The 18,216-nt window shown below is 45.3% G+C and overlaps 1 protein-coding gene across 1 annotated transcript in view; it reads left to right on the top strand.

Annotated features, from left to right (window-relative positions):
* LOC126176240 (alpha-2C adrenergic receptor-like) overlaps positions 1 to 16,497 on the top strand; it is a 43,255-nt gene extending 26,758 nt beyond the window's left edge. Inside the window, exon 2 of the mRNA XM_049923385.1 lies at positions 16,260 to 16,497. Coding sequence (XP_049779342.1) covers positions 16,260 to 16,497 — 238 coding nt within the window. The remainder of the gene's footprint in view (positions 1 to 16,259) is intronic.
* Positions 16,498 to 18,216: the final 1,719 nt, after the last annotated feature.

The raw sequence follows: 18,216 nt of genomic DNA, 5'->3' as shown, positions 1-18,216 counted from the left end.
GTTCCTTCGCTGATACTGCTCAATTTCATCAGTGGCCGCAGACAGTTTAGCTTCTAGGTCGGCGGCTTTTTTCTCTTGTGCGGCCAGGGACTTTTTAAGAGACTGGATTTCGGTGCTGTTGCGCCCGACAGACACTTGCAGTTTTTCCATGACCGCGGCCGTCACAGAGTCCATGATGGACTGCACGATTACGGCTACCGTGTCTTTACTGTGCAGCGCCGCACTCACCTGGGACCGGACGAGCTCCCCGATGTCGGGAAGCGAGGCCTCACCTGCCGCCGGAGACCGGGCGCCCGCGCTGCCTGCGCCCCTGTAGCCTCGCCTGCTGCCGCTTACTCGTGCTCTTCCCATTTTTCACTCACTTGTCACTTATCACTTGCGGTAATCAACGGAGAACAACACACCACGGCAAGTAACACTTGTTTAGTCGGATGCACACGTTGTGGACTGCCGCACTTCTCTGTAACACCTTCAATGAGCGGAAAAACTCGCGAGCCAAAGAAACGCGCGTCTCTTGTTCTTCTTCTTGTTTTATCTTGACTGTTTCTTAAGACATGATTAAATTCTCCAACGTGTCCTACTCTGAGTATCTTTCTTCGATTTGTATGTCCATCATTGCAGTTCCCTTCCTAGTTCTTCCTCTCATTTCTTCCCTTTTTCCCTCTAAAACACTGGGTAGTGGAAAATTCCTACGCAGTCTACGTTCTGTCTAAGACTTTTCCTCTTTCTGCTCACTTAAAATAATCTTTCCATCCCTCTGTCAATCTACTGCATCTGGTACTGGAGAATTACAGCTGCGAGAGCTGAACGCATTGTTTTGTAGACAAAAGGTTCGCTAGCTAATGACAAGTGTTCGGATTAGATCTCCGGAACATGATGCAATTTTAATCTCTGTGGGTGGCAAATTATTTCGCTTGGTGCTACGCGACTGGGTAATTCCTCTAATCGTATTATGCCGGCAAGAGGGTCCAAATTCAGCTGTTACTAGTTTTTAATAGAAAAACTAATGGAAGACCTTGGGAGAGGATATAATGTTTCTCAGTGGGCTTTACGTTATTCGTTAGTGTATAATAGTTTTAATGTGAATAACTAATGATAGAAAATGTAATTTCTTCGTTAACGGTTGTACAATCTCAGTTTTTCCCCTTAGCTGAGTGACTTCTTTACGACGTTCACCAGCTGAATACGAAACACACTTTTCTGGAAAGCATTTCGGGGCACTGGTATGCTACAGACTGTAGAAAAGTAAAGAAGAACGCGTTAGAGTTTCTAACACGACGATGTCATTGTAGATGCAGCACGAACTCAGGTTGCTGAAGTATAAGGAAGGAAGTCGATCGTGTATTTTTTTAAAGATACCATCGCACGCTTTCCCTTATTGATTTAGGAAGATGAAGGAATTCAATATGAATACCCCGGTTAAGAATGAAGCTAAATCAGTTCCAGGACTTGAGACGACTCAATTTCCGTACCTTTACGGAGAGTAAAATAACGAAAAACGTAATTCAACGATAACAACTACTACGTCACCAGAAGCAAACTACTATATGACTCATATCAGTACCCATCCCGCGCAAACTGCTCTCCGCCAAACATTACGCCGCAATGAAACATGCAGTCCCAGCCTCGCCGGATGTTTTCATTGCCGCTACGTAGGATTTCAGATTTTAAAGCCGCGAAATTTCTGTTGTATTTAAATTATTTCATTGGTCCGTAATTCCACCTGTGCTTTGAGCCAGACGCACCGCTGTTCTGCGGCCATTAAAATGCTACGAAGGGCCCGGGTAGAATATTAACTGAGACGAACATTGCTGTGCTGCGGTGGAACATGCGTTATTCTGTGTTCGTGGTTGTACCTTCAGAAGTTCCTGATTTATTAAATGGAAAGTTGCAGCAGAAAAACTGATGACATTAAAATATTCGAGAGGATGTCTCAAATGTGTATGTCATACCATATAAACCTCAACGAAATTACGGTTCTAATTGTTAACGAGAACGCTTAGTTCAACCAGTTCTTTCGACAATACGTCTGTCGTCCTGCTTGAGACATACGATATTTTACCGGACATAATGATCAAATACTCGCGAATTAACCTTTATTTGACTTGGAGTTCAGGTTATTTCCTTACAACAGAAAGTAAGTCGGCATTTTACTGCAGAGATAGATTCTGAGAGTATTTATTAAGCGACAAATGTTCGAATGCGTTACGAGTAACAGACGTGATATGCCAGGGGTTTGCGTACTGAATACCACTCTAGCAGTATTTGGAGGATCTGATTTTAATCCTCTGTTTCTCGTTTTAAATTATGGAGTCTCATCAGGATATAAACCAACTGATGCTGCGAAGTCCCTGCCGAGTATATACCCAAATCTTCTGATTTCTGAACAGTGTGTTTGCTATTACTAACTAAAGTTATTGATGCTGATGCTCGGAAATGTATAAGGAGACCAAACGGCAAAGGACGTTATCTCCTATTAACCTCCAAGGACAGAAGCAGTGTATCCAATCCGTGAGAAGTACAGAGTATATTGCCGCCTGTGCAAGTGTTGGAAATGTTTGTGTATCGCGCGTCTGAGGCGTAACATGACAACCAACCGGGTATAGCCTAGTGAGACGTGCGAAACCGCCTAAAAACCACATCCAGGCTGCGCTGCACTCCGACCCCTCGCTGTTGATCCGCCGGACGACTTGTTTCGAAGCCAGTGCATCTCCCGGTCCCGAAAATGGGCCCTTCAGTGCATACAGCTATGCTGGTGGTATTTGCTTAGTGATACATTACCCGTGTTGAAATGGACCGATTACGAATTGCGGAAAAGGTCGATATCGTGTTGATTTGTGGCTATTGTGATCAAAATGTCCAACGGGCATGTGGTATGTATGCTGCTCGGTATCCTGGACGACATAATCCAAGAGTCCAGACCGTTCGCCGGATGGTTACGTTATTTAAGGAAACAGAAAGTGTTCAGCCACGTGTGAAACGTCAGCCATGACCTGAAACAAATGATGATCAAGTAGGGATTTTAGCTTATGTCGCGGCTAATCCGCACATCAGTAAAAGACAAACTGCTCGAGACTCGGGAATCTCAAAAACGTCGGTGTTGAGAATGCTACATCAACATCGATTGCACACGTACCATATTTCTATGCGCCAGGAATTGCATGGCGACTACTTTGAACGTCTTGTACAGTTCTGCCACTGGGCACAAGAGAAATTACGGGACGATGACAGATTTTTTGTACGCGTTTTATTTTGCGACGAAGCGTCATTCACCAACAGCGGTAACCAACGGAAAATCCACGATGGCTGCGACAAGTGGAACATGAGCGACCTTGGCGGGTTAATGTATGGTGGCCCCCATTTTATCGGTTAGCTCGATGTGTGGGTGCGTTGTCTTGGTGAAACAGCACACGCGCAGCTCTTCCCAGACGTTTTTGTTGCAGTGCAGGAAGGAATTTGTTCTTCAAAATATTTTCGTATGATGCACCTGTTACCGTAATGCCCTTTGGAACGAAATGGGTAAGGATTACGCCCTCGCCGTCCCAGAACATGGACACCATCATTTTTTCAGCACTGGCGGTTACCCGAAATTTTTTTGGTGGCGGTGAATCTGTGTGCTTCCATTGAGCTGACTGGCGCCTTGTTTCTGGATTGAAAAATGGCATCCACGTCTCATCCATTGTCACAACCGACGAAAAGAAAGTCCCATTCATGCTGTCGTTGCGCGTCAACATTCCTTGGCAACATGTCACATGGGCAGCCATGTGGTCGTCCGTCAGCATTCGTGGCACCCAACTCGATGACACTTTCCGCATTTTCAGGTCGTCATGCAGGATTGTGTGCACAGAACCCACAGAAATGCCAACTCTGGAGGCGATCTGTTCAACAGTCATTCGGCGATCCCCCAAAACAATTCTCTCCACTTTCTCGATCATGTCGTCAGACCGGCTTGTGCGAGCCCGAGGTTGTTTCGGTTTGTTGTCACACGATGTTCTGCCTTCATTAAACTGTCGCACCCATGAACACACTTTCGACACATCCATAACTCCATCACCACATGTCTCCTTCAACTGTCGATGTATTTCAATTGGTTTCACACCACGCAAATTCAGAAAACGAATGATTGCACGCTGTTCAAGTAAGGAAAACGTCGCCATTTGAAGTATTTAAAACAGTTCTCATTCTCGCCACTGGCGGTAAAATTCCATCTGCCGTACGGTGCTGCCATCTCTGGGACGTATTGACAGTGAACGCGGCCTCATTTTAAAACAATGCGCATGTTTCTATCTCTTTCCAGTCCGGAGAAAAAAATCGGAGGCTTTAGAACTTGAATGCACCTCGTACTACTGTTTAAAAGACTGACAGAAAAGTTGTGTAACAGCTGCCTCGTTCTACCTTCCTCAGCCGGCCGGTGTGGCTGAATGGTTCTAGGCGCTTCAGTCTGGATCCGCGTGACCTCTACGGTCGCAGGTTCGAATCCTGTCTCGGGCATGGATGTGTGTGATGACATTAGGTTAGTTAGGTTTAAGTGGTTCTAAGTTCTAGGGGACTGATGACCTCTGATGTTAAGTCCCATAGTGCTCAGAGCCATTTGAACCATTTCTACCTACTTCAGCACCATTCGAAATTTTTTTAAACATTTTTGGCAAGCGAACATATTCGCGCTCTTTTTGACATACAACTCACCTCTCACACCCACGAGCGCCGCTAACTGTAACAAGCTCACATTCAGTAGTCCATCGCAGTAAGTTGCTCAAAACCATTCTTTCCCAGGTGCCCAGTCTCACGCACTCATGCAGCCCAATTCATTTTCATTATTTCTTTATGTCTCTTTATAACTGTCTTCGAGTCACAGCCACAGTCGCCTTTGTTCTTTCACTGTCCCCCTCTTTCTCTCTTTTACTGCCACCATCTCATTCATTCCTTCCCACTGCTTCTACCTCTTCTGTCACTAGCTCTCTCTTGCTGATTGTCATTGTCATAGACTATGTATCTTGTAATCACTGGCTTTCACCCATTTCTACTGTTTACTTCTCTTTATTCCCCTCTCACTGGCACTGTTTCCTCTCTCTTTCTAACACTGTTCTGTCACTGTCATCTACATTCCACTGCCACTGTACCCCTCCCTTTCTCTCGCACTGCCATTGTCTCCCTCGCATTGTCTGCACCACAACCACTGTTTACTATCTACCAGTACTTACTACTTTCCATCTCTTTTTTCCACTGCTACTATCTCATTCTCTCTGAGTATAAAAAAATGCGAATATGTTTGCATGCTAAAATTTTTGGGAAAATTTTAAAAGTGCTGGGGATGTGGAATGAGGCAGCTGCTACCCCACTTTTCTGTCAGAGTCATTTAAAACAGGAGCACATTAGCCTTTATTTTTACACCATTGTGAACATTTCTCCGCTGGTTCCCTTCTTTTTCCTGATGCAGTACGACTTGGCTCTCACATGAAAAAGAAATTACGGGTCAGTAAAATTTTGATAATTTACTTAATTGAAACTGAAATACCGCAAAATCAATTTTACACCTCAGGCCGGATTTTAGGTGTACAAATGTGTTGTATGTGGTTCAGTATTACAACGTGGGGTTCTCAGAACTCTTCTGATGATAACGGAGGCACTTAGGAGCATATTTCTCCGTTCATTTTATGATCTAGATTTGTGCCTCACACAGGATATTACTTGCGTATTTTACACATACAAGTAGGGTAGCTATGAACGTCTGTATCTCGGAAACGCATGAAGAAACTTTTCTAGGTTTTCTGAGATTGGGATCTTAGGAATAAATCGTGAAACTTTCAACCATTTACTCTGGTTAGCCGCCTTGGAATACGTGGTTCGGATTTGGTAGCCAAACATTATGTTTTTCGGGTTTCTTCAGGATCCACCTGTGAACTAAATGGTCCTTGTATTCGGTGTACAAATGGTCCCTAGCCCAAGGGTTATCCCAAGAACACTTGACCCTGCCCTTGTATCACCAATGGAAAATGAAGTATGAGCCCTGGAAAATTCCAATTCTTATGCGTGGCGTTTTGAAACATGCGTACCGAAAGGGGGGGGGGGGGGGGGGGACGCGGCTAGGCTTTGGCGTGGACGGCGAACCAAGCTTGCTAGTGTCGAAGAAAGGGGTGAATGTCAGATAAAAGGTCAAAGAAAAGTACTTGGCATAATTCCAGCGTAAAAGAGACAGCCAGATTTGCAACTAAAGTCTACGTTTATTAAGTCATTGACCCGACCACTTTCGGGCTTCGGCCTTCTCAAGCCAATCTATATTTGCCAAGTAAAATGACCACCAGAAATAGCAGTAAATTAAGTGAGAATTCGTGTGGTAATGAATGCAGTTGGGATGTCCCCACTTAATTTACTGCTTTTTCGGACTGATGTTTTCCTTGGGAGACATTGGTTAGTTTGAGATAGAGCATATACCGAAACTGGTCACGGACTCATTAGTTGCAAGTCCGGCTGTCTCTTTTTTGCACCGGAAGTACTTAGGTACTTTTGTTGAACACTTACCCACTGCATCAGTGAATTATTGCAGTTTCACGTATTGGAGATTACCACTATGATCGTTACAAAACTAGCGTACATGCTGGAGAGTAAATTTTTGTTTTTGTTTTAAGTCGATGATAGTGGCAGGGAAACGTTAGAACTAAGCTGGTACACGGACACATGTCGACGATAGATCAGTAGCTGATGCCATACATTGAAAAAATAAATAAAATTAAGCTCTGCTGCCAGAGCTGGCCATGGTTAGACAGTATCCCGAGGGGCTTGGTGGGAGGGGGGAGGGGACAGCGTAGCTGACGTCACTTCCGGCAGGTCGGCCGCAGCAGATTATGCTGGTCGACGCTCCGTCCCCTGGGCCGCTGCGTCGCGACGCCCCACTGCCCTCCCCCCCTTTCACCCCCACGGGAGCCACGGGGCGGCGCTTATCTTTGTTCCGGGCAGCAGCGCGGTGCCGTCCTATCCGCGCATCTGCATTGTGAGGGTGGCCGCTGTTGTCTTGGGCCAGGCCGAGTCGCCAGCGTGAGAGGAGCTACTTGAGTGGGCGGCGCGGCAGCGCGGCAGGTGGGCCTGTCGGCGCAACTTGGGCTCTCTCGAGTGCGCCCCCGCGCTCACTCAGTGACGCCACCTCTCGAAACAGGAGCTCTGGCGCGGAGCAAGCGCTTGACTTCACATACCAACGGCTCCATCATCTTCAGGCCTCTTCCTACGTAGATGACAAAATGTGGTCCTCCTGTGTAAGTAACATGGGTCGGAAGGTGGCCATTTGAGACGGTCGAACCTGGTCATCTGCAAAGACTACTGCCACTGTTTGTATTTGTTCTAGCAAGTACGGTCGTCTCTAGACGATATAAAAATAGGGATCATAAATTTTGGAAATTTGTGGTAAGTCCTATGGGACTTAATTGCTTAGGTCATTGGTCCCTAAGCTTACACACTACTTAATGTAGCTTAAACTAACTTACGCCAAGGACAACACACACACCAATGCCCAAGGGAGGACTCGAACTTTCGAATGGGGGAAGCTGCAAGAACAGTGAAAAGGTACCCTAGACCGCACGGCTACCCCGAGCGGCAATATCATCATACTTGGTAAATGGAGAAGTAAGGCAATTAGAAAGGCTATTCTAAGGTTTCAAAAATAATTACTCATTCACGCCTTTTGTTGGGCTCGAAATAGCGTTTGACAATGTACGTGGTATGGGACGTAAGCAATAAAAAAGACAAGTTAATAAATGCGAAGTTGTCATTTATAAGGAAACAATAAACTCGCAAACTGCTGGTATGGTTCAGCATCAACTGTAGAACTTCGTTTCAGGAGAAACGCAAATATGGGCCAGATGGACTTGGAATCCGGATTTCCCGCTCGTCGCGAGTTGTTGCCTTAACCACTTTGGTTAGCCGAGCACGCGTCCAGGACTGGCCCAAATCTCCATTAGTCTTTGTGTTTCTACATTTCCAGGCACTCGCACTATATTCCTGTAATTACCACACAGTTTTCTCTCGTCATATTGCCTTGCCATGGCATAAAATGCTGTGGTGCCGTGTCTGTATTAGGCTGTTATACATTTTGATACCATGTTCCTACGGACATGCATGGCTGAAAGAACAGTTCTTGTGATGTTACAACACAAACACTGCACTAAACTATTTATAAGGAAATACGGGTACTATACAATGTGCACTAGTTCCAAAGTGTAACAACAAGAATAAAACAATAAGACTAAAGAGCATGGGTAATGGAGGGTGTAACACAGAGATGCAGGATTTCTGCCCTATCGCTTAATCTGTACGTCGAAGAAGGGGTGACGGAAATAAAAGAAAGACTCAGGAGGTGGGCTAAAATTCGGGGTGATAGGATATCCGTTATTTTATTGGTATCCTCCTAGAATAGGAGAAGCATTACCTGCTGAACAGAATGGTTTAGCTGCCATATAATATGGACGCAGAATAAATTGAAGAAAGATACAGTGTAACATTACTATTGAACTATATGAAATAAGATCATCATAACTTCTGAATGGTTTGCGTTAGGACGTTCAAACTGCACGGTTGGCCTGGGAGCATGATGGGAATTAGTATGCGTTGTATGGTTTGGTTCAGCGAGGAAGCCCACTTTCATTTGGATGAGATGATGATGATGTTTGGTTTGTGGGGCGCTCAACTGCATGGTTATCAGCGCCCGTACAATTACCCAATCTTTGCTCAGTCCAATTTCGCCACTTTCCTGGATGATGATGAAAGGATGAGGACAACACAAACACCCAGTCATCTCGAGGCAGGTGAAAATCCCTGACCCCGCCGGGAATCGAACCCGGGACCCCGTGCTCGGGAAGCGAGAACGCTACCGCGAGACCACGAGCGGCGGACGTTCATTTGGATGAGTTCGTCAATAAGCAAAATTGGTGAATTGGGGGGGGGGGCTGAAAATACGCATTTCGCGATCGAGAAGTCTCTTGACCCTCAAGGGGTCACTGTGTGGTGCGAAATGTCCAGTCACAGAATAATCGGTGCGATATTCCTCGATGGCACGGTGACTGCCGAACGCTGCATGAAGGTTTTGGAAGATGATTTCATCCCTTTTATCCAAAGTGACCCTGATTTTGACAAGATCTCGTTCATGCAAGACGGAGCTTGATCTAATCGAAGCAGCAGAATGTTTGATGTCCGGGAGGAGCATTCTGGGGGCCTCATTCTGTCTTTAGGGTATCCAGAGGCCACTGGCATGGGTCTCGATTGGCTGCCATATTCTCCGGATCTGAACACATGCGACTCCTTTTTGTGGGGCTATATTTAAAGAAAAGTTGTACAGCAATAGCCCCACAACAACTGCTGAGCTGTAAACAGCCATTCAGGAGGTCATCAACAGCATCGATGTTGCGACACTTCAGCGGGTCATGCAGAATTTCGCTATTCGTCTGCGCCACATCATCACCAATGACGGCAGGCTTGTCGAACATATCATAACCTAAATCCGAATACCTGTCGTGACGTTTAAAGTTGAATAAAGTTTGTGCACGCCGTAGATTGTAAGTAATTTGCATTTCTTTCATATTGTTCAATAATCGTCACCCTGTAAAATCACTGATGACAAGGAAACATTTCATTAGTGGTAAAACTTCAAAACTGATGGTACGAAGCATACGAAGAATTCTACTACCATGGAAGCGAAATAATACGCGACGGACGTACACAGAAACAGGTGAAGAGGTCATTCCTGGCCCAAAGATTTCTGCTAATATCAAACACTGTATATGAGAATAGAACTTTTTAGGTATGTGCGTCTTGAGCAGAGCATTTTGTGGTAGTGAGTAAATTGGAAAACGTGAGAATCGAAGCGTACGTGATGTGCCTTCTACGGATTTTAAATAGTAAGTAGTTTGATAACACAAGAAGTGAGGTCCTACACGGAATCAGCTAGGAAAGATGTTTGTAGAAAACACTGACAAGGAGGAGAGACAGGACTTTGCGGCGTTGTACTGCTTGCCAAAAAGATGGGATTGTTCCTTTGAAAGGGCACGGCCGACTTCCTTCCCCATCCTTCCCTAAACCGAAGGGACCGTTGACCTTTCTGTTTGGTCCCTTTTCCCCAAATCAACCAACCAACCAAACCAAGTATATGTACTCTCTTGTGTCTATGTGCCACTTTTGCTGCGCAATGGTCTTTGCGTGTGTCGACTCTCTGATATCCGTACGTAATTATGTGCTTTTCACCAAGGAACTTTGCTTTAAATTGACGCTCGACCTACTTTGGTTGGCCGGCCGCGGTGGCCGTGCAGTTCTAGGCGCTTCAGTCCGGAACCGCGGGACTGCTACGGTCGCAGGTTCGAATCCTGCCTCGGGAATGGATTTGTGTTATGTCCTTAGATTAGTTAGGTTTAAGTAATTCTAAATTCTAGGGTACTGATGACCTAAGATGTTAAGTCCCATAGTGCTCAGAGCCATTTGAACCATTTGAACCGACTTTGGTTGCGTATGAATAAACACACGTTGCATCAGGTTTTTCCTGGTTCCGTGAAGTCAGCCTTAAACCGAACTCATCTAGGAAGATGCAAAGGATGATTTATTCAGAATCCTTGACCTAAATCATCATATCAGCAGCAGCATCATCAACAGCAGTTACTCTTTTTCTCTTCTGTTACGATGTGACGTTTCGGTGAGCGCGAAGTCACAACTTCAGTAAAATAGAATTTATTCGGTATGAAACCACTACCTAACAACAGCATCAACCAAGCCGATGGTTGACTGGACGTTCGTTCCGGACTGCAACGCTAATGAATTTTCAGCTCCGTTCTTGCAGTTCCCAGATAAATGCAATAAAGTACCGTTATTTCATCATCCGATCTCCGTGTAATTAAGTGTGCCAGTTGCACGAGCTGCGCCGTTATTACGTTGTGGAATGTCACGGTATATTAAAGGAAACTTGCGCGATAGCTAACCTTTCATATTCGAACGTCTGTTCCACACACAGTTTCGCGTTATTAAAGAGGCTACACAGTGCCGCTGTACTGTGACTGAAAAAAAAAGCTTTCGCAAGGAAAACACTGGATGTAACAATTTTTAAAAATAATGGACTGTCGCCGACTCGCGCGCGTGTGCGTGCTGTGGAACCCGGCAGCGGCAGAGCAATATGAATGGCGAAGGAAGCGCGCATTAGCTAATGTGATTCCGATACGGGCCCGCGGCGCGGCTCGGCGCGGCTCGGCTCGGCTCCGCGCTGCCGCCGGCTCATTATTCAGCCGAGTTATTGGCAGTTTTGGGCCACTCGGCGCTCCAAGAGCGACCAACTCCGCCATACTTGTCTGCTGAGCGCGAACCGGCGCCGCAATAGCTGTCCGCCGCCGCCTCGAAACTGCGCTGTGTCAGCGGGGGCCGCAGCCTACAGTGTCTGCAAGGCCAGCCCAGAGGCGCAAGGTGCGACACGAAAGCACTCACGCGAATTACCTCCACTGTGGCATTAAGGTCTGACAGACAAATGTGAATTGCGCGTTTCTTGTTTCTCAGTGGTAGCTAACAAACGCACTGCATTTAGGGCAGTGCATTTACGTGAACATCCGGAATTGCTGACGCAAGACAGTATACCCGACAAAAGAACTTTTACACGGGTCATGAGCTCGACATTAGCTATATTGTGTGTCCACCTGTCTGTTGCCGTTATACGAGCACTCGGACACAAAATACGCCGTCTCCGAAGACGTCACGCATGCACCAGGTGAAAATATCGGCTCTCTGCTGTATTCTTGGACAAATTCTCAGTTGTAATATAATAGATTTCCACGAGTCTGGAAAACTTCTGTTCACGAAAGAACCAAGGATCTAGGAAGCATCGCTCGTGCGAAACACCGCTTGTCCTTTTCTTTCTGATATCCTGCGAAGAGCAGTTGAACGGAATGGATAGTGTCTTGAAAGGAGGATATAAGATGAACATCAACAAAAGCAAAACGAGGATAATGGAATGTAGTCAAATTAAGTCGGGTGATGCTGAGGGAATTAGATTAGGAAATGAGACACTTAAAGTAGTAAAGGAGTTTTGCTATTTAGGGAGTAAAATAACCGATGATGGTCGAAGTAGAGAGGATATAAAATGTAGACTGGCAATGGCAAGGAAAGCGTTTCTCAAGAAGAGGAATTTGTTAACATCGAGTATAGATTTAAGTGTCAGGAAGTCGTTTCTGAAAGTATTTGTATGGAGTGTAGCCATGTATGGAAGTGAAACATGGACGATAACTAGTTTGGACAAGAAGAGAATAGAAGCTTTCGAAATGTGGTGCTACAGAAGAATGCTGAAGATAAGGTGGGTAGATCACGTAACTAATGAGGAGGTATTGAATAGGATTGGGGAGAAGAGAAGTTTGTGGCACAACTTGACTAGAAGAAGGGATCGGTTGGTAGGACATGTTTTGAGGCATCAAGGGATCACAAATTTAGCATTGGAGGGCAGTGTGGAGGGTAAAAATCGTAGAGGGAGACCAAGAGATGAATACACTAAGCAGATTCAGAAGGATGTAGGTTGCAGTAGATACTGCAAGAAGAAGAAGCTTGCACAGGATAGAGTAGCATGGAGAGCTGCATCAAACCAGTCTCAGGACTGAAGACCACAACAACAACAACATCCTGCGAAACATGGATGAAGGACAGCAGGCAAGCTGAATACTCCTAGATTTCCTGAAAGTGACTGCCACTGTGTCGTCCAGACTGTTGACGAAAGTCCTAGCATACGGTCCATTTCCCAGATATGTGAGTGGCACGACGACCTTTTAAGCAATCGAGAACACAACGTTGCCATCGAAGGCGACTACTCATCAGAGACGAAGATATAGTCAACAGTGTCCCCAGGGAAGCGTGAAAGCAATGCTATTATTTTATGTCTACATAAATGATCTGTCATTGATTTGCGGCTGTTAGCTGATGACTCTGTCGTGTACGGCAGGGTATCGAAGTTGAGTGACTATAGGAGGGTACAAAATGACTTAGATAAAATCTCTAGTTGATGTATCTTTAAATGAAGAAAAATTTAAGTTAATGCAGATTAATATGAAAATCAATCCCGTAATGTTCGAATATGTCATTAGTAGTGTTCAAAGTGGTTCAAATGGCTCTGAGCACTATGGGACTTAACATCTGAGGTCATCAGTCCCCTAGATCTTAGAAAAACTTTACTAATCTAAGGACATCACACACATCCATGCCCGAGGCAGGATTCGAACCTGCGACCGTAGCAGTCACATGGTTCCGGACTGAAGCGCCTAGAACCGCTCGGCCACACCGGCTGGCATTAGTAGTGTACTGCTTGACACAATGACTTGGATTAACTATCTCGACGTAACTGTGCAAACTGACATGGAACATAATTTTTTAAATTATTTTTATGAAGGATAGAGAATCCTCGAAATCAAGATCTTAATTCTTTTTTTGTATTTTGATTACTAGTTTCAGCTACACACGACACATCTTCAGACCTTAGAAAGAATATTATTGATTAGTGTAACTGCCATAACGGCTCAACAGATTGTTAAAATCTGTTTCAAAAATGACAACATCAATACAGAATATGTAGGTAAAAGAACTTTACATGTTTCACGATAAATCCAGTAGAACAAAGACACTAAAACTAAGGCGTTACTCCGAAGTTAAAAGTTGATGACTGACACCCTTTAGTCAGCAGTTGTTTACTATTAATGCATTATTTCTTGAAAAGAGCAATATTCATAGAATTGAAGGATATAAACGAATACATGACTCGTGAAATAATTGTCAAAACACGAAGTGTTTTCAAGAGGTCTCTGTATGACGATCAAGAACTAATACATACAATTATCGAAACACCCATCTGTGTTCCGACAACATTTTTCTAGTAAGTTCAGTTCTCTCATAAAATGAACCCCGGACACAGAGTGAATTGAAATAGGCAGAATAAATTACTTTCTTCATTTTTAAACCAGCTTAACGTGTTCAAAAATGGTTCAAATGGCTCTCAGCACTATGCGACTTAACTTCTGAGGTCATCAGTCGCCTAGAACTTAGAACTAATTAAACCTAACTAACCTAAGGACATCACACGCATCCATGCCCGAGGCAGGATTCGAACCTGCGACCGTAGCGGTCGCTCGGTTCCAGACTGTAGCGCCTAGAACCGCACGGCCACTCCGGCCGGCAGCTAAACGTGTGACTGTGGTACTGCAAGTGTAGTAACGTTAACGTGTTTCATTAATTTTATCATGTGGGACGTTTACGTAAGGCTGTCCTCTACCTGTGTGCTTAAATATTAACATTTTAGCTCTTATACTTCTTTGTTACATAGTTATTGCCGAACTGTCGAAGGCAGAAGGAAAATTTTGTGTCAAGAGTAGTCTGTCGTTTTGTAATACAGCATAACCTGCCTTTTCAGTACGAACAGTAGTATTTTTGCCGATTCTTATATTTGTATCGTGTACTAGAAGGGAAAATCGTACATCTTCTGCCGATGCTAGAAGACCATCATTTCTGAATATAAGAGACGGAGGACGCACAGTAGAACTAAGCGGTTTATCATACCTCAGTTTCTTCATATTCTAAGTGCTTATGGCCATATGATCGTCTCTGAATTAAGAGACTTTATTATCTGACACACTGGTGAGATAAAACCCATGAAACTGGTGTGTCTACTATTTCATATTATTTTAATTTTAGGATGAACATGTACAACGCAACAAAGAGTGTGAAAGTCATAGATTATTTCGTTTTTCATCTAATTTGTGAAAGTAAATTTAATTTCCACACATAAACGTCTGTCCGATGTAGACATCAAATCTTTGCCTGTATTTTTTTGAACAGTTTGGTCGCGATTCTGTTGATAAAGTCGTGGCCCCTTTCAGGAAGAGAGACATCTGGTATTGCTTTCGCTGAGCAGAAAACTTATCGCTTTCACTATTGAGCTGGAACTATCAGTTAAGCCAAACGACGCCGTAACGAAAAAAAATATTTTTGCTTCTGCATGCAAAAGTGAAACGCTAAAGTATCCAGCCGTGCTATGTGTACCTGCGTGGCAGTTATTCACTTGCATGTCTAATTTATTGTTACTTAAGCCCCTTAAATTCCGTGTAGCAACGTTATAGCACTGTATATTTTATTTATTTGAATATGATGGAAGTTGCATAACGCTTACAGCACACCAGGATGAATTCAACAGAACACGATGCAGAAAGTGATAACTTAGACATAAATGAGAGGCAGAGCTCAGGAACAAGGAAAGAAAGAGATGCTAAATTACCGTATTTGACGGACTATAAGACGCTAAGGACTATAAGACGCCCCTTAATACTTATGCACCTTTCTTTTTTTTTTAAAAAATATTTTTACCAGTCTTTGTTTATAAAATCGATTAGACGGTTAAAATGTCTGAAAATCGTCGTCTGAACTTTCTTCCTCTTCGTCGTCATCGTTGTTCTCTTATGTATAACATGGTCCTTGCTGTCATCGAGAGCGTTACTTATACTGCACTTCTTGAAATATTTAACAGTAATGTCTTCTCTCACTCTAGACCACGACCGTTTTGTCCACTGACAACACTTCTTCGGTTGAAAGTCGTTTTGAACCTCCATTCGCCGAGAATTTAGGTTCGATTTCATCCATCATCCATTTCTTCCATTCTTCTCTCTTATAGACTTTAAATGGTTTATTTATCGAGCCACTGTTAGCAAGCTTGAGATTTCCCGCACCTCATGTTCATCGCATCGGTGAACTGCTGCTGGAAGTTCAATCAATGTTGCCACATGGAGACAGGTTTCCCCCTGCATAAAATATATTGCCATTTTTAAGATTAGGGGGAATTTTAAATCAAACACTGAACATTTTTATATTAATTTCGAGTAAGAGACGCACCTGAATTTTGGAGGCAAGTTTTCGAATTGAAAAGTGCGTCTTATAGTCCGTAAAACACGGTAGGTTCGAAAACGAGGAAATGGATGAAGTAAAGGATAAATTTAAAAAAAGCAGGCTATAGGGCGAACAGGAGGGCGAGATTAAGGGAGACAGGGAACTACACCGCAAAAATCGGAGACTAATCCATGTCTTGCGAACTGCTCATTTATTAAAGGGAGAGGCAGTTTTGTATCACTCACCAGTCCGTGTTAAGACGGTATTACACGGACGTTTTGTAGATGAGACGTGCAGTAATTAAGCGTGGTCACAGATTTTTCTCGGTCGGGGCGTCGCGTTAATTACACGGCTCGGAGTCACGCCCAAGGTCAGCTGTAGGCCCACCCACAAAGCAAACGCGCCCACCACCATCACCATCACCACCACCACCACCACCACCACCACCACCGCTACGTGGCAGGGGAGGAGGGCTCATCGGAGCTGCCTCAACTTGGTGCCTACTTCGTAAGCAGCTTTAATCGACGCCGGCTTAGGCGGGACTTGCCGCGCAGAGACCGCATGGCCTCGGGCCGCTGTCTACCGTTCGCGACCTCAAAAGCCAACGCCTGTGCTTTCCTTGAGGGCCTGTAAAGTCTGTGAAAGTGTTCCAAGCGTACTTTTTTAAGCTACGCAACACTTTTTTGCGTTTAATGTAATGACAACAGCAATTATGCGTCTTTATTTGAACCCAGATTAGTTTAATGACGGTTCCACTGGACCACTTTATAATGTGTCAGGTAGAGGGTGACCGAAAACCCGCTAACATTTTAAAATTCAAAACTACACAGAATAATATGCACTCCTGGAAATTGAAATAAGAACACCGTGAATTCATTGTCCCAAGAAGGGGAAACTTTATTGACACATTCCTGGGGTCAGATACATCACATGATCACACTGACAGAACCACAGGCACATAGACACAGGCAACAGAGCATGCACAATGTCGGCACTAGTACAGTGTATATCCACCTTTCGCAGCAATGCAGGCTGCTATTCTCCCATGGAGACGATCGTAGAGATGCTGGATGTAGTCCTGTAAGAACGGCTTGCCATGCCATTTCCACCTGGCGCCCCAGTTGGACCAGCGTTCGTGCTGGACGTGCAGACCGCGTGAGACGACGCTTCATCCAGTCCCAAACATGCTCAATGGGGGACAGATCCGGAGATCTTGCTGGCCAGGGTAGTTGACTTACACCTTCTAGAGCACGTTGAGTGGCACGGGATACATGCGGACGTGCATTGTCCTGTTGGAACAGCAAGTTCCCTTGCCGGTCTAGGAATGGTAGAACGATGGGTTCGATGACGGTTTGGATGTACCGTGCACTATTCAGTGTCCCCTCGACGATCACCAGTGGTGTACGGCCAGTGTAGGAGATCGCTCCCCACACCATGATGCCGGGTGTTGGCCCTGTGTGCCTCGGTCGTATGCAGTCCTGATTGTGGCGCTCACCTGCACGGCGCCAATCACGCATACGACCATCATTGGCACCAAGGAAGAAGCGACTCTCATCGCTGAAGACGACATGTCTCCATTCGTCCCTCCATTCACGCCTGTCGCGACACCACTGGAGGCGGGCTGCACGATGTTGGGGCGTGAGCGGAAGACGGCCTAACGGTGTGCGGGACCGTAGCCAGCTTCATGGAGACGGTTGCGAATGGTCCTCGCCGATACCCCAGGAGCAACAGTGTCCCTAATTTGCTGGGAAGTGGCGGTGCGGTCCCCTACGGCACTGCGTAGGATCCTACGGTCTTGGCGTGCACCCGTGCGTCGCTGCGGTCCGGTCCCAGGTCGACGGGCACGTGCACCTTCCGCCGACCACTGGCGACAACATCGATGTACTGTGGAGACCTCACGCCCCACGTGTTGAGCAATTCGGCGGTACGTCCACCCGGCCTCCCGCATGCCCACTATACGCCCTCGCTCAAAGTCCGTCAACTGCACATACGGTTCACGTGCACGCTGTCGCGGCATGCTACCAGTGTTAAAGACTGCGATGGAGCTCCGTATGCCACGGCGGCGGTGCACAAATGCTGCGCAGCTAGCGCCATTCGACGGCCAACACCGCGGTTCCTGGTGTGTCCGGTGTGCCGTGCGTGTGATCATTGCTTGTACAGCCCTCTCGCAGTGTCCGGAGCAAGTATGGTGGGTCTGACACACCGGTGTCAATGTGTTCTTTTTTCCATTTCCAGGAGTGTATGTAGATAGGTTAAAAATTGACACACATGCTTAAGACGACATGGGGTGATTGGCCCTTATATGTTACAAAAGCCATAAATAGCATAAAAATTGGTTTTTAGGAAAGGTGA

The sequence above is a fragment of the Schistocerca cancellata genome, chromosome 3 (genome assembly GCF_023864275.1).
Source record: "Schistocerca cancellata isolate TAMUIC-IGC-003103 chromosome 3, iqSchCanc2.1, whole genome shotgun sequence".
Classification (NCBI taxonomy): Eukaryota; Metazoa; Arthropoda; class Insecta; order Orthoptera; family Acrididae; genus Schistocerca; species Schistocerca cancellata.
The sequence above is the reverse complement of the archived record's forward strand: the minus strand, read 5'-3'. Positions and strand labels throughout refer to the sequence as shown.